General features: G+C 42.6%; 1 protein-coding gene across 1 annotated transcript in view; it reads left to right on the top strand.

Annotated features, from left to right (window-relative positions):
* Positions 1-7,025: 7,025 nt before the first annotated feature.
* LOC114667085 (tumor-associated calcium signal transducer 2-like) overlaps positions 7,026-15,407 on the top strand; it is a 28,589-nt gene continuing 20,207 nt past the window's right edge. Inside the window, exons 1-4 of the mRNA XM_028822219.2 lie at positions 7,026-7,172; positions 9,589-9,759; positions 11,063-11,306; positions 13,348-13,419. Coding sequence (XP_028678052.2) covers positions 7,100-7,172; positions 9,589-9,759; positions 11,063-11,306; positions 13,348-13,419 — 560 coding nt within the window. The 5' untranslated portion in view covers positions 7,026-7,099. The remainder of the gene's footprint in view (positions 7,173-9,588; positions 9,760-11,062; positions 11,307-13,347; positions 13,420-15,407) is intronic.

Here is a 15,407-nt window from a genome sequence, read left to right as displayed (position 1 = left end):
AGCTGTTAACATCAAGGATCGTACTAACATATGGGAGAACATTTCACATTCCGTCATCACAGCCACCCTGGTGGTTTCAAAGACACAAATGAAGAAAACTAGAAGACTTTGGTCCAGCACCAAAACAATCTTCAGTAAACCAAAAGTGAATAAAGAGAGCAATAAAAATATAAACTCAAGCTCTTCTAAAGATCTGTTATAAAGAAAACATATATATTTACAAAAACCTAAAATGAGCAGAAAGGGTAACAAAGCCAGTCCAAAACCCAATATGCAAAAGGATAAAGAGCAGAGCAAGAAATGTCAGAAAATCCATACCATACTAAAAAAAAATAACAATGTTCAACCAACAAATTTCAATGTTGGGCTGGAGAATCTGACCCTCTGTCTGAAATAAATGAGCACAGGTTGGTCCACCAGCTGAAACATCTTGAAACACTACATGTGGGGAACAGGGCACATAACTAAACACAATACTTGTGTAATAAATATTTAATCATTAAAGTTACAATATAATACACAAAATAAAACTATATTTAAAAATTAGTGAAAAGAACACAATATACTGTGTGATGTTACGTTAAGCTACGGTTGAGATTGGCCATATCAGGCTGAAGGAAAGAACCAACCAAGGATGGGTTCCCAGTCTGTCGTTGGCCACACTCGCCTTATGCAACACCAGTTTACCTAAATTTTAAGTCTTTGGGAGGTGGGAGAAAAATCAATACCTATATGATGGAAATCAAAATACAAAAAGCAAGTAGCCCAAGGGATCTAGGACTTCCTTTTTACCGCTTGAAAGCCTCAAAATTAAAAAGAATGTTATAAATCACTCCGTACCTATTAGTGGGTTTACAAGGAAATCTGCTGAAACACCATCACACATGACGTGCTTCAGCCATCCATGTCCTTAATTAACTAGAGCTGCCGCCCTTGTCTATGATCGGGGGTGCTAATGGCATTTTTTTTTTTTTTTTTAAGTCTAACCAAAAAAAAGAAAAGAAAATTCTCTAGTTGTAAATTTTAGGTTTACTTAAAAAAAATGCAATGCAAATGTCCCAAATGATGAACTGCCCAACTGTGATGAGTTGGCAACTTCTGCTGCCCTGTGTAGAAGTGCTTACATGTCACAAAAAGTGGTAATTCTGTGTGATGCTGGTCAGAAGTGGCACCCATGTATGATGTGGTCAGTCCATTTAAGAAATTCATAGTCACAATATCATAACTGAAAGCATTCTGTGGAGATGGTTATACTGTATGTTCTGTAATATTGGGATTGTTGTTTGGAAATAGCCAGGGTCTCATTACTGACTCAAGTGTGTTTTCATTTTATGTAATTGTTGTTTTTTTTATTGTCATTTAAAAATTATCCACGTTTTGCTATTGGTTAAGCCTTTGCTTTTTTGTTTATGTATTTTTCTTTGTGAATCTTGTTTTATCAATTATCATGTCATGGTGACAGAAACTGCACGATGCTGTGAGAAATCAGGGGCCTCATTTATAAAGCCTGCAAATCCACAAAAAGAGGCTTGAAATGTGCATATGCAACTTCCCACGCCAACATCGGGATTTACAGTATAAAAGAAAATTTGGTCGGGTAACGTGCGTATACTTAACGGCAATACACAACATTTCAGAGAACCTGAGAAATGTAGCCAAACCAACACACATTGTCATAATATTGTAATTATAATAACGATGGAGCCGTAATTATAATGTGTGTTAACGTGACAAATGTTAAACCTCAAAAGTTTTGAATATGATGTACAGACTGTATTTCAGTTTCATTTTAAAGGGCCAATGCCGTACATTTTTACTGAAGAACTATTTTGGTTGTTCATCAGTTTATATCGGCTACCTGTTGTCACTTCTCAGAGAACTAGTCGACAGGTCAAGCTTCACTCCATCGTGAATGGTGTGCTGGCAGCCATTAACTGACTGATGAGGCACTACATCCAGTTTTCATATGCCGTGACTGTACATACATAAATCATAACAAGAACTCAATAAATCCAGACCCCCCCGAATGCATAAAATAGCTAATTACAGTAGAACCTCTGGTCGCGAACGTTTCCAAACACGTACAAATCGGGTTACGATCAAAAAGTTTGCCAAAATTTTGCATCTGTTCACGACCACACGCTCTGGTGGCGAACCAAAACACTGGTGGCCAGTTTCCCTATGCGCGTTCGTATGTGCCAATGATTGCCCATTCTCCGTTTCCCATTTTCTTTTGTTTGCATATACAGGGTCTAACAAAGCAGCTGATGTTGAAAAAGGAGTTACAATGTTAACCAAGCAGAGGCCTCAAGTGCTGGAAGAGGTGGAAAAACTGTTGCTAGTGTGGTTGAACGATAAGCAACTTGCAGGGGATAGCATAAGCGAGGTGATCGTATGCGAGAAACCCAGGAACATTCATGGCGATTTGCTGGAAAAAATCCTTCTTCCGAGTGCAAAGGTGAGGAATTTAAAGCCAGTAGAGGATGGTGTGAAACGTTTCGCAAGAGAAGTGGCATTTAATTGTTTTTCCCTGTGCTTAAAACAAGCGAGCAGTTCGTAAGGGTCTATCACGAACTCTTACAATGTTTAGTTTTCTCTGTTCAAGGTTTTCTCAACGTTATTCAATGTTTTTACATTTAGCTTACTATTACAATGTGCATTCTATGGTATACTTAACTATTTTTGTGCTTAAAAAATATATATTTACATACAGTTCGCATGGTGTGGAACGGATTAATTGTATTTACATACAATCTTATGGGGAAATTACGTTCGGGTCGTGACCAAATCGGGTCGCGTCCAGAGTTTTGGAACGAATTACAGTCGTGACCAGAGGTGCCGCTTATGTCACTTTTTTTGTGTTGAGCCAAATGGGAACAGAGCAGTTTTGGGATCACCTCCAGGCCTTTATAAGCCCACAAAAGCCTCAGGGCTAGTGCTGTACCATTCATTTTTTTATTTCTGTTTCTTGGATTTTGGATATATCTTTGTAAATACTTATTTAGAATCTTTTTATTATTTGTGCAAATGAATTGTGTAAATTAAAAGGAGTTTTTTTTTTTGAATGGGCCAGAGGTTTTATGGTGCCCCTCTCCCTTTTTGAGTTTTTGAAATTTAGAAGCCTTTACCTCTTTGCAGGCCAAAAAGCCTGTTTTGTGTGTTGGTGGTAAGGCTTACCTTGGGTCTAGGATTTAGAACAAGTCTTAAGGCCTAGCATTGGTAGTGAAGATTATGGATGGAGATTAAGAGGTGATCTGGGGGGGACCTGTCCCCTAACACATACACTATGTTACTAAATACAGTGCATCCGGAAAGTATTCCCAGCGCATCACTTTTTCCACATTTTGTTATGTTACAGCCTTATTCCAAAATGGATTAAATTCATTTTTTTCCTCAGAATTCTACACACAACACCCCATAATGACAACCTGAAAAAAGTTTACTTGAGATTTTTGCAAATTTATTAAAAATCAAAAAACTGAGAAATCCCATGTCCATAAGTATTCACAGCCTTTGCTCAATACTTTGTCGATGCACCTTTGGCAGCAATTCCAGCCTCAAGTCTTGTTGAATATGATGCCACAAGCTTGGCACACCTATCCTTGGCCAGTTTCGCCCATTCCTCTTTGCAGCACCTCTCAAGCTCCATCAGGTTGGATGGGAAGCGTCGGTGCACAGCCATTTTAAGATCTCTCCAGAGATGTTCAATCGGATTCAAGTCTGGGCTCTGGCTGGGCCACTCAAGGACATTCACAGAGTTGTCCTGAAGCCACTCCTTTGATATCTTGGCTGTGTGCTTAGGGTCGTTGTCCTGCTGAAAGATGAACCGTCGCCCCAGTCTGAGGTCAAGAGCGCTCTGGAGCAGGTTTTCATCCAGGATGCCTCTGTACATTGCTGCAGTCATCTTTCCCTTTATCCTGACTAATCTCCCAGTCCCTGCCGCTGAAAAACATCCCCACAGCATGATGCTGCCACCACCATGCTTCACTGTAGGGATGGTATTGGCCTGGTGATGAGCGGTGCCAGGTTTCCTCCAAACGTGATGCCTGGCATTCACACCAAAGAGTTCAATCTTTGTCTCATCAGACCAGAGAATTTTCTTTCTCATGGTCTGAGAGTCCTTCAGGTGCCTTTTGGCAAACTCCAGGCGGGCTGCCATGTGCCTTTTACTAAGGAGTGGCTTCCGTCTGGCCACTCTACCATACAGGCCTGACTGGTGGATTGCTGCAGAGATGGTTGTCCTTCTGGAAGGTTCTCCTCTCTCCACAGAGGACCTCTGGAGCTCTGACAGAGTGACCATCGGGTTCTTGATCACCTCCCTGACTAAGGCCCTTCTCCCCCAATCGCTCAGTTTAGATGGCTGGCCAGCTGTAGGAAGAGTCCTGGTGGTTTCGAACTTCTTCCGCTTACAGATGATAGAGGCCACTGTGCTCATTGGGACCTTCAAAGCAGCAGAAATTTTTCTGTAACCTTCCCCAGATTTGTGACTCGAGACAATCCTGTCTTGGAGGTCGACAGACAATTCCTTTGACTTCATGCTTGGTTTGTGCTCTGACATGAACTGTCAACTGTGGGACCTTATATAGACAGGTGTGTGCCTTTCCAAATCATGTCCAGTCAACTGAATTTACCACAGGTGGACTCCAATGAGGCTGCAGAAACATCTCAAGGATGATCAGGGGAAACAGGATGCACCTGAGCTCAATTTCGAGCTTCATGGCAAAGGCTGTGAATACTTATGTACATGTGCTTTCTCAATTTTTTTATTTTTAATAAAATTGCAAAAATCACAAGTAAACTTTTTTCATGTTGTCATTATGAGGTGTTGTGTGTAGAATTCTGAGGAAAAAAATGAATTTATCCATTTTGGAATAAGGCTGTAACATAAGAAAATGTGGAAAAAGTGATGCGCTGTGAATACTTTCCAGATGCACTGTAAGTCTCAAATATTTAGTTGTTTAAGGCCACAGCTTATGTAAGTTGATAAATTAATGAATTAGGTGAACGGTGATGCAGCAGTAGTGGTCTGAGGGTCATGTCCCGTCTGCTCCAGGTATGTAGAGTTTTCTCTGGTTTACGCTCACAGTTCAAAGACATGCAGGTTAGGTGAACTGGCAATGCTAAATCATCCCCTGATTTGTGTGTTCACCCTGCAATGGGCTGGCACCTTGACCAGGGTCTGCGCCTGCCGATGCCTGTTGCTAGCTAGGAATGGCTCCGGCGAGTTCTCAGGATGGATGGACGGATCAATGAATATTGTAATCTCTCCTGAACAAAGCAAGTCTTCTTACATGTTGGCAATCCTTAAAAAAGATAGAGAAATACTCTGAACAATTTGTTCACTGTTTCAGATTTGGCTTGAGAGAGGATATTGCAAATTTTACATTTTGTCTGCAGTGTTTTCCTCTTCTGCATGCCCAATAGCCACTTGGTGTCGGCAAACAGATCCCGGTACTCAGTATAAGTGACTGAAACGGCAGTGAGCGCATAGCTGCGGCTTGTGGCTGTCTGTATAAAGAGCAGCGTGGCGACCTGAGTAAATCTCTAACACATGTCACACTCACCCCAAGACAAAATAAAACATGTGATATCTGTCTGTTCGATGAAGCAAATAAATAACAGAAAACGTCCAACTTTCAAATTAGTTAACGAAGTCAACCCAAATGTGTAAATTTTGTAACTTATTAAAATATGAAAATGCTTGTTTCATGACACCACCAACTAGAATGCATAGACAAACAAGCTTCAACAAAAAGCAGCATTTTCTCTCATTTAAATATCGTTCACGGTATTTGTGTGCTTTTTCGTCATTCCATCGTTTAAAATGTGTAGATGTGAGACTTCCTATTACTGTATAAATTTATGTTCTGAACAATTCCTCATATTTGACATGGCATGTGATGTAAATACATGACGGTACATCTGAGACTCTAAAGCATAGGCTCTTAAACTTTGGGTCGCGTTGCCTGGATTGGGGTCACGGTGAGTCGTGATTCACAATACTACATAATGGGAAAGGGTCACACTCAGACGGCGAAGGGTCTTGTGATGGGTTGCTGCTGGCAGTTTAAACAAGCGCCATTGATCCACCATGATCCGTGTCAACGATGCTGCAGGGATGACAATTGCTGGCAGTTCTCCAAGTTGCCCCCGCTTCCAGTATGATGGCAATTCTCCAACAAGGAGTCAAGGACGGTCAGCCGTGATTTGGGGTCTTAAAGACACAAAAATGGGAAAATTGGGTCTTGAGAAAAAAAAAAGTTTAAGATCCACGACTCTAAAGAATGTCATTGTCTTTTACCATAAGGTTCATCTAAGCCCCACCCCCTGGGCGTAAATGTCAGGCTCCACCCACTCTGAGGCCCTGTTTTGAGCTTTGAAGTGCTAAACATTCAGAACCGATTTCAGTGTTCGTCCAATGACAGAGCACTAATGGGACCCCCAATTGCATGCGTTATTTCACACGTTGAAGAGAACATGCATGTTCCTCACAGACTGAGACCTGACTTAAAAACTAGGAAGCTGTGAGGCAGCAGCGCCTCCAGGGTGCAGCCATTGCCGAAAGAAGCAGAAGTCCAGCTAGGCCGCCGTTTTGGAATGCCGTTAAGTCAATCCTCAGGAAGGGTAAGTAGTTGGCGACATTTGGGCTGAAGAGATTGAAAACGCACATGTTCAGAGGGCCCATCTTTATACACGCAGTTGTTTTTTTATTAAAACAAAGCAGCACAATCTGAATTCTTGAAAAGAAGGAGAGTGGTTGATTATGTGGCTCCCATTTCTGGCCGTGTGTTGCTGCTTCCCCTTTTGATTACAGCATTTGTGTTCTTTTTAGTGTGCTAATGTATTATTAACAAGTCAATAATTAACTCTTGAAAGTGTCAGATAAAAATCCCAGTGGCTATTTTGGGCCCATGTGTGCCCTGAGGCTCGGCTCTGTGAATATTTTTTACCTTTACGACATAATGGCAAACTAAAGTGCTAATTGGCCGGAGCTGCTCGAGGTAATGCGGCCGGCTGCGATGGGTAAAGGTGAGTTTTCTGACAATAAGCGTCTCTTGTTTATTTAAGCCCCGGATTTAGTAAAAGAAAGCTTGCAAAGATGAAGATGAAAACTCTCTTTGTCATTTCGGCCTTAATTTTTGAAAGTACATTTGATGTCTCTGCTGTGCCAGGTGAGTTTCCAGGAAGGAATTCTAAGTTCTTGTTTAAAATGAAACACTTGATACATCTGAGGAGGACCATTAGACTGTAAAGTTAGAGAATGGACTGATGCATGGTCACACCAGACTAGGAGAACTGAATCTCAGGTTGATGTCAATTGTTTGAGCCTCTGCCACTCTGTGATCCTCAGGTTTGAAAATGTTGTGTTACATCCTCTTGGAGCTGCCTCTTTATTAAATGCAGTTGGTAGACATTTGAGGGAATCAACGCCTTTGGCTTAAAATTGAATGTGTTTAAACAACTGGGACTTAGCAAATGTAGACGTGGTGGTGTGTGTCTTTGTGAACTGCCAAAGTGGGAAAGAACCTGAAACCGACGAAGAAATCTGCAATGCCTCCATTTTCTATAGAAAGTTAGTCCTCTGAAGGACGAGTGTGCCTCATTTAATGTAATTCTGTGTCTGGGGCGAGCTCTGATGGCTGCCTGATGGAGTGTGCACAGCAGGGGTACGTGAACGTGGCGTTTGTCTGCAGTCCTTTGTATGGCAAATGTCTATCTATCTATCTATCTATCTATCTATCTATCTATCTATCTATCTATCTATCTATCTATCTATCTATAATATAGATGTGAAAGGCACTATATAACATTTAGATAGATAGATAGATAGAAGTGAAAGGCACTATATGATAGATAGATAGACTGATAGTCTATTTATCTATCATATAGTGCCTTTCACATCTATATAATACACAGATAGATAGATAGATAGATAGATAGATGTGAAAGGCACTATATGATAGATAGATAGATAGACTGATAGTCTATTTATCTATCTATCATATAGTGCCTTTCACATCTATCTATCTATCTATCTATCTATCTATCTATCTATCTATCTGTGTATTATATAGATGTGAAAGGCACTATATAATAGATAGATAGATGTGAAAGGCACTATATAACATTTAAATAGATAGACTGATAGTCTATTTATCTATCTATCATATAGTGCCTTTCACTTCTATCTATCTATCTATCTATCTATCTATCTATCTATCTATCTATCTATCTATCTATCTATCTATCTATCTATTATATAGATGTGAAAGGCACTATATAACATTTAGATAGATAAATAGACTATCAGTCTGTCTATATTATAGTGCCTTTCATTTCTATCTATCTATCTATCTATCTATCTATCTATCTATCTATCTATCTATCTATCTATCTATCTATCTATCTATCTATATAGTGCCTTTCACATCTATCTATCTATCTATCTATCTATCTATCTATCTATCTATCTATCTATCTATCTATCTATCTATCTATCCTTTCTTTTATAATTTGAATTGTAAACTTTTATGATTTAGTGGCACGGTGGCGCAGTGGTGGTGCTGCTCCCTCACAGTGTGTGGGTCCTCCTCATGTGGAGTTTACTTGATCTCCCCGTGCCGGCGAGGGTCTCCTCTGGTGCTCCAGCCACCTCCCACTGTCCACAGGCCTGCAGGACTTTGGTGGATTGGCCCAGGTGTGTGTTTGGGGGTCTGTGTGGGTCTGTGTGTTCGCCCTGTGATGGACTGGCGCCCTGTCCAGGGTTTGTTCCTGCCTGTGCCCGTTGCTTGCTGGAATAGGCCTCAGCTGCCCAGTGCCATGGATAAGCAGGTTTAAATGATGGATGGAGCAATGAATGTTATAATCTGCCCTGCCCAGCGCAGCTCTCACTTGCGCACCGCCAGTCCTTGGAACAGATGGAGGAATACTCGGTGCAGTTTCAATCACGGGTTAATTGACTCTTTCAGACTTAGCTTGATGGAGGTCTCCTCGACTTGTCCAGTCCATACCCTGGTCTGGATTTACAGTAAGTGGGTTAGAAAATGACATGACGTGACTTTGCAGATTCACAAATGGGTGCTTCTTGTTACTGTTAGGAGTAAAGGATATCAAAGAGCTGCAGTTTTCAGTGGCTTATTTGACTTTTCCGAGACTTCACTAAATACTTTTATGGATCCTTTGCTCGGTCCTTTAAAGGAGAACACTATGGAGCTCACCTTGAAGAGTGCCTTGTTCAGTCCTGCACTTAGACTCTGACTGATGGAGAACTTGACCACTGGTTCATTCCATCGAGGGAGAGCTTTGTCGTATTTTACATTTGAACTTACTGTAAATGTGCAGCTCTCTCTTTTCCCCACACTTACTCTGCTAGGTTTATGCACGTCGAGCACTTTGGTCATCAGCTTGGTGTTTTTTTTATTCATTTTGTAATTCTGTTCTGCCATTCCTAATGTGCGATACTCTTGCACTTTTGTAAGGGCCTTCCCTTTAAAGAGCAGTAAATGCAGATTTTTAAGCAACCCTGTGAAGTGTCGTTGTGGTTCAGTATTTTGCACACATCAGATCTTGTCTTCTTCTGTTTTTTAGATGATGAATGCCCTGACGCCTTCCCAGCTCGAGAAAACTGCGAATTCGACGAGGTGTGTGAAGACGCCTTCTGTAAATACAACGAGTTTGTCACGTGCCACTTAAACCGATGTGGCACCTGTGAAGCTGTCTTTCGTGGCCACGACAATCTCACCGTCAACTGTAACCAATGTACGTACAATTCTTTTTCAGTGGTTTTCCATGATCTAACTGTAATTAGATTTATAAATAAGGTTTCAAAACTGCATGTGGCACCCGGGGTTGGCTGTGGCTGCCATAACGTCTTTGAACCCGGGACATCGATACACATAACCGAGGATGGACTGGGCAATGAGGGCACACGCATAGCCAAGGATGGTGCTTTTTATTTAACAAGCCAGGGTCCAAAATCAGTCAAGTGCAGTGCAGTTTAGAAAATAAAAGATTAAAGTGGAGATTCAGAACAGTCATCAAAAAGCAAAAATTAATAATCCACAACGGTTCAAAAATGTAGACAGGAATCGTTTCTTAAAATCCAACATGAGCCTCGGCACATCTCTCTGAAACTTGGCAAGGTCTGCTCAGCCATCAGAGACCCTTAAACCGGCTTGTGCCCCTCGCCACCATCCCTGAAAAGATGGTCAGCAAGTAGGCCTTGGTGGCAAAGCACAGAAGTACGTTGTCACCTTTAGTCTTTTAAGGCCTACTTGCTGACCATCCCTACCAGGTCTTTATCGGCCTACAGCGGGAGCCCACTTGGAGCGGTCAGTCGCTCCTTCTTCTAGGACTCTCTGTGCCCCTCGAGCACCGTCCGCTCACTCCTCTCCGGGGCCACTGCCTCCACACTCTGCTCTCCCTCCATCCTCCATCTTGTCTTTCTTTCAATCTTCCGCTCTTTTTTGACCGCCCTTCCTCTGTCCCGCTCAGGCTCCTTTTTTACGCATCCGTGCGCACAGGCACTGAGCACCAATGAGGGAATCGGCTGAACCGTGCGCGTCGGCACGTGAATGCGGGATCCGCCAATTCTCCCATCTACATGCCTTGCTTGTGCGTTTCCCACCGAACTCGAGCGCACTGTTTTTAACTAAAAACTCCCACTGCCTCGAACCCCGAAATGCTTCTTAAACACGCTGCATTCACTTCGGTGATTTTGTACTTGACAACGTGGTCACTCCACATTGTGCTAACCAAATTATTTTTGGGTACCATGATTAAGAAAAATTCTACAACTGTCCGCTCAATGCTTCTTGGTCACTTCTTCGTTTTTTGGACAATGATCGTCATATAAATTGAGTAGTGAATGCCGCCATACTCTCAAGGCACTCACCACAAAGGCTGCCTCACATCACTGAATGTTTCACAGGCTGTAAGATCCTTAAAGCTGAAGCCCAGCGCTTTACTCTGCTGTTATACTTCACTAGGTGACCCACCACTGCCAATTGCACGTCAACATCTCCTCGTTTTGCTTGCAACTGCTTTTCCGTTCTACTTCTAGTGACCCCAAAGTGCCGACTGATGCACCTGGAGATGCTGGACAAGAGTAAGATCGGTCGAGGTCACCCCGGAGGCCGCCTTGACATGGATAGCGTGTACGATCCAGAGTGCGAGAAGAACGGCACGTTCAAGGCCAAGCAGTGCGATGATGACTCCAACTTGTGCTGGTGTGTGGACAGCGCAGGGGTCCGAGTCACAGACAAGACCGGCGATGACCCCAAATGTGACAGACTGGTGCGGGTTCAGTAAGTGAAATCTTTGGACAACGTTAGTTAAAAAGTAGGATCTCGGCAGCTCAGGTCCTAACAGATCTTGGCATTCCTACCTGTGGCTCCAGTTTGTTGGGACCCTTTTAGGGTGTTGGTTAAATGACTCAGTTAAACTTGAGGTGATTAGACAGCAGCCATGAAATCTGCTGCTTTACTGCTGCCCTACTTTGCACAATGGAGATAAACTCAGTGGACCACATAGATGGCCATCATCCAGTGCAAGCTAGCAAGTAGAAGACCATCCTTCACTCAATTAGAAAGTAAAGGAGACTTAATTATAGTTTTTAATTATTATTTAGGTGTTCCAGTGGTGAGAATGCATCTGCATTGTTATAAAATAGTGAGGCTTTAGTACAGCAGAGACAAAACCCCTGAAAGAAACGCCTAATTCTGATCCCAGCCACATCACATTTAGCAGCAAACCATTCCCATGTGCACCAGAGATCAGTCTGATGGGACCAAGAGGACAACACCACCTGCAAAGAGCAGAGATGCAACCCTTTGAGTCCCAAACAGGAAGCCATCAAAACTTTGGCTATACCTTGATATCCTGATCAGAAAGACTATGAACAAGGAGAGGGACAAGAGCCACCAAACCTGACGTAACATCAAACATTCAAACACAACTCTCTGTTTGCAAATGAAGGGACCAAGTGACATGCGCCAGCAGCGGATCACACAATATACTATGGGTCAGATGGTCTTGAGCCTTTTTCAGGTCCACAGACCCCTCAAGTATAACATCTGTAAGAACATAATGGTGCTTTGCTATTCCATGGCCAGAACAGAGTCCATACTGCTCAACTACTGGATGGAGTGTCCATTCCAGTAGCCCAGTGTAGACTTTCATAGGGAGACTGAGGAGTTTGATCTTTTGATAGTTGGACCAAATGCCTTTTTCCAAACGTTTCAGAAATGGTGACCGTTACTCCAATTATGTTGAAGAATCGAAATAAACAAAATGTTAACTAAAAATATTCAGTGTCTGCAACACTTTTGATTGGATCTAATTGACTTCTGTGGTCTTACCAGTTCTGGTGTAGAGGTAGGCCCAACAGCAGACATACCTTCTTCAAGGACGGAGTGTCCACCATTTAAAAGTGCTCCTTCCACCTCTCGACATTATCCCCATTTGAGCCTAATATTTTCAGAACAGTATGGGCGATGCCACACCAAGAACTTTCCATAGTTTTTGAATGATTTGCCAGAACCTGCCTGAGGCTGTCTGGTGGCCTCACCAAACTCCACCATGCACATCCTTTCACTTCAGCCACTGTTGTCTTTTTGTCTAACCAATCAATACCTGTCAGGCTCATCTGGAGACCCTCCTGGCAACATTGCACAGAAGGCCTCTTTCTTCATATAGACAGCTTCACATACTGATGGTGTCTATCAATGACTGGAGCTGGAGTTGGCAACCATCTGGCCACAACTACTTCCATCTACTGTGTGTCCTCCACTGCAATCTTCAGCAGGATCCATTCAGACTCCGATTCTGATGTCCCCTCAGCATACAGAAGACGTTCTTCTGGAGGAGAGCATTGAATTCATCCCGAATACTGGCATCCTCTACCATCTCCCAGTACACCATCACTGCCCCTTCCCATAAATCCTACATTGAAGATAATGTGTGTAAAGAAGGTGACTTGGAATGCATCTGGCTTTAAGCAGGCATCTCTCAGTTGGGTTTACTTGCTTTAGTTTTCTTTTGAACTTTTGCTATGTCACCTGTCACTTTCAATGAAGTTGCACATGGTCACAAACACCAGGTGCGTGTGACAATGAAACCCATAAGCCACTGCAGTTCTTCAGAAACAATGCTGCAAATCCTTTGTTTGATGTATTGATGTATAATCTGGTGTTTGTGAGATTCAGTATATTAGAATGACAGGATGTTCTAAAGCATGAAGGAGCATGGAGAGCCAACGGTCTCGTTTCCTGACTTCTTCCAACTGACTGTGTAGATGTTGGTGGAGAGTAACTAATTTTAATCCTAATTTATCTCTACTGCCTGCAGCCTCATCCAGATTTTGTTCACATTCAATTCTGAGTTCACGTTTCACACAGGAACAGAAGAAGAGGTGCGGAGGTGAGAAGAGACCTTTTGTACAATCTCTTTGGCTTGTTAATAGTTTCTTTTATGGGTATCAACATGCCAATGCACTTTACTGTCCAGATATTTGCAGAATGATAGGCTTGGAGTTCATGCTGTTGAAATTTCCTGATACCAAGGCTAATGTTAAGATTATAAGAATCGTTATTGTGAATTTTTCATTTCCTTTTCTCATGACGTTGAGTGCAGTCTGAGAAGGTTTACTTCAAGGCCCTCTCTGTATTTGGTTCCATTCATCCGTCCCTTAATTGTGTCCATGCCGTTGAGAAGCACCCCTAATAGCATGATGCTGCTACCCCCCTAGGAATTAAATTAGGCAGATGATGAGTAGTACCGAGTCTTTGCCAGGCATAGCGCTTGGAGTTCTGCCCAAAGAGTTCAGTTCTTGTCTCATCAGACCAGCGATTGTCTCTCCTAATGGTCTCAGAATCCTTTAATTGCCATTTGGCAAACGACAAGAGAGAACTGGCCTAATTCTCTAAAATGAATGTCTGATTGATGGAGTCCTGCTGAAATGGACATCCTTCCAACAGGTTCTCCCATCTCAGCAGAGGACATCTAAGCAACCATTGGGTCCTTGGTCATTACGCTGATCAAGGCCTTTTCTTATTCAGTTTGGCCGTGAAGAGTCCTGGTGATTCTAAACTTCTTGAGGCTACTGTGCTCCTGAGACCACTCAAAGCATCAGAAATGGTTTGGCCCCCCTTGTCCTCATCAATGCCTAACCACAAGTTGATTATGCAGGTCTACGGTACAGAGAGTTCCTTGAACTTCATGGCTTTGGTTTTTGTCCTGACATGCAGTGTGAATTGTGGGACCTTTAATACACAGGTGTGTGCCTCCTCTAAGTGATGTCCGATCAGTTCAATTTGATACGTTTCAAGGATAATTAACACAAACACGATACATCTGAGCACAATCTGGGGTGCCACAGCAAAGGGTCTGAATACGCATCTGAATGAGAGTTTAGTTTTTGATTTTTAATACATTTGCAAACTTTTCTGGAATGTTTCCACTTTGTCATTATGGGTTATTAAGTATAGATTGAAGTATTGATTGATCCATTGAAAATTAAATCTAAAAGTGTGCAGAGAGTGAGGGGGTCTAAATACTGTACATAAAGGGGTTGGGTGGCTCTCTTAACATAGTGAAGCGGGCAGACGAAGGGCGATCACGCCAACCCAGCCACTTGTCTGACAACTGCACACATTTTCACAATGTTACAGTGCATCCAGAAAGTATTCACAGCACATCACTTTCTCCACATTTTGTTATGTTACAGCCTTATTCCAAAATGGATTAAATTCATTTTTTTCCTCAGAATTCTACACACAACACCCCATAATGACAACGTGACAAAAGTTTACTTGAGGTTTTTGCAAATTTATTAAAAATAAAAAAACTGAGAAATCCCATGTACATACAGTAAGTATTCACAGCCTTTGCTCAATACTTTGTCGATGCCCCTTTGGCAGCAATTACAGCCTCAAGTCTTGTTGAATATGATGCCACAAGCTTGGCACACCTATCCTTGGCCAGTTTCGCCCATTCCTCTTTGCAGCACCTCTCAAGCTCCATCAGGTTGGATGGGAAGTGTCGGTGCACAGCCATTTTAAGATCTCTCCAGAGATCGGATTCAAGTCTGGGCTCTGGCTGGGCCACTCAAGGACATTCACAGAGTTGTCCTGAAGCCACTCCTTTGATGTCTTGGCTGTGTGCTTAGGGTCGTTGTCCTGCTGAAAGATGAACCGTCGCCCCAGTCTGAGGTCAAGAGCGCTCTGGAGCAGGTTTTCATCCAGGATGTCTCTGTACATTGCTGCAGTCATCTTTCCCTTTACCCTGACTAGTCTCCCAGTCCCTGCCGCTGAAAAACACCCCCACAGCATGATGCTGCCACCACCATGCTTCACTGTAGGGATGGTATTGGCCTGGTGATGAGCGGTGCCTGGTTTCCTCCAAACATG

This window comes from Erpetoichthys calabaricus, chromosome 16 (assembly GCF_900747795.2).
Source record: "Erpetoichthys calabaricus chromosome 16, fErpCal1.3, whole genome shotgun sequence".
NCBI lineage: Eukaryota > Metazoa > Chordata > Cladistia > Polypteriformes > Polypteridae > Erpetoichthys > Erpetoichthys calabaricus.
This window is presented reverse-complemented; position numbering and strand designations above follow the sequence as displayed.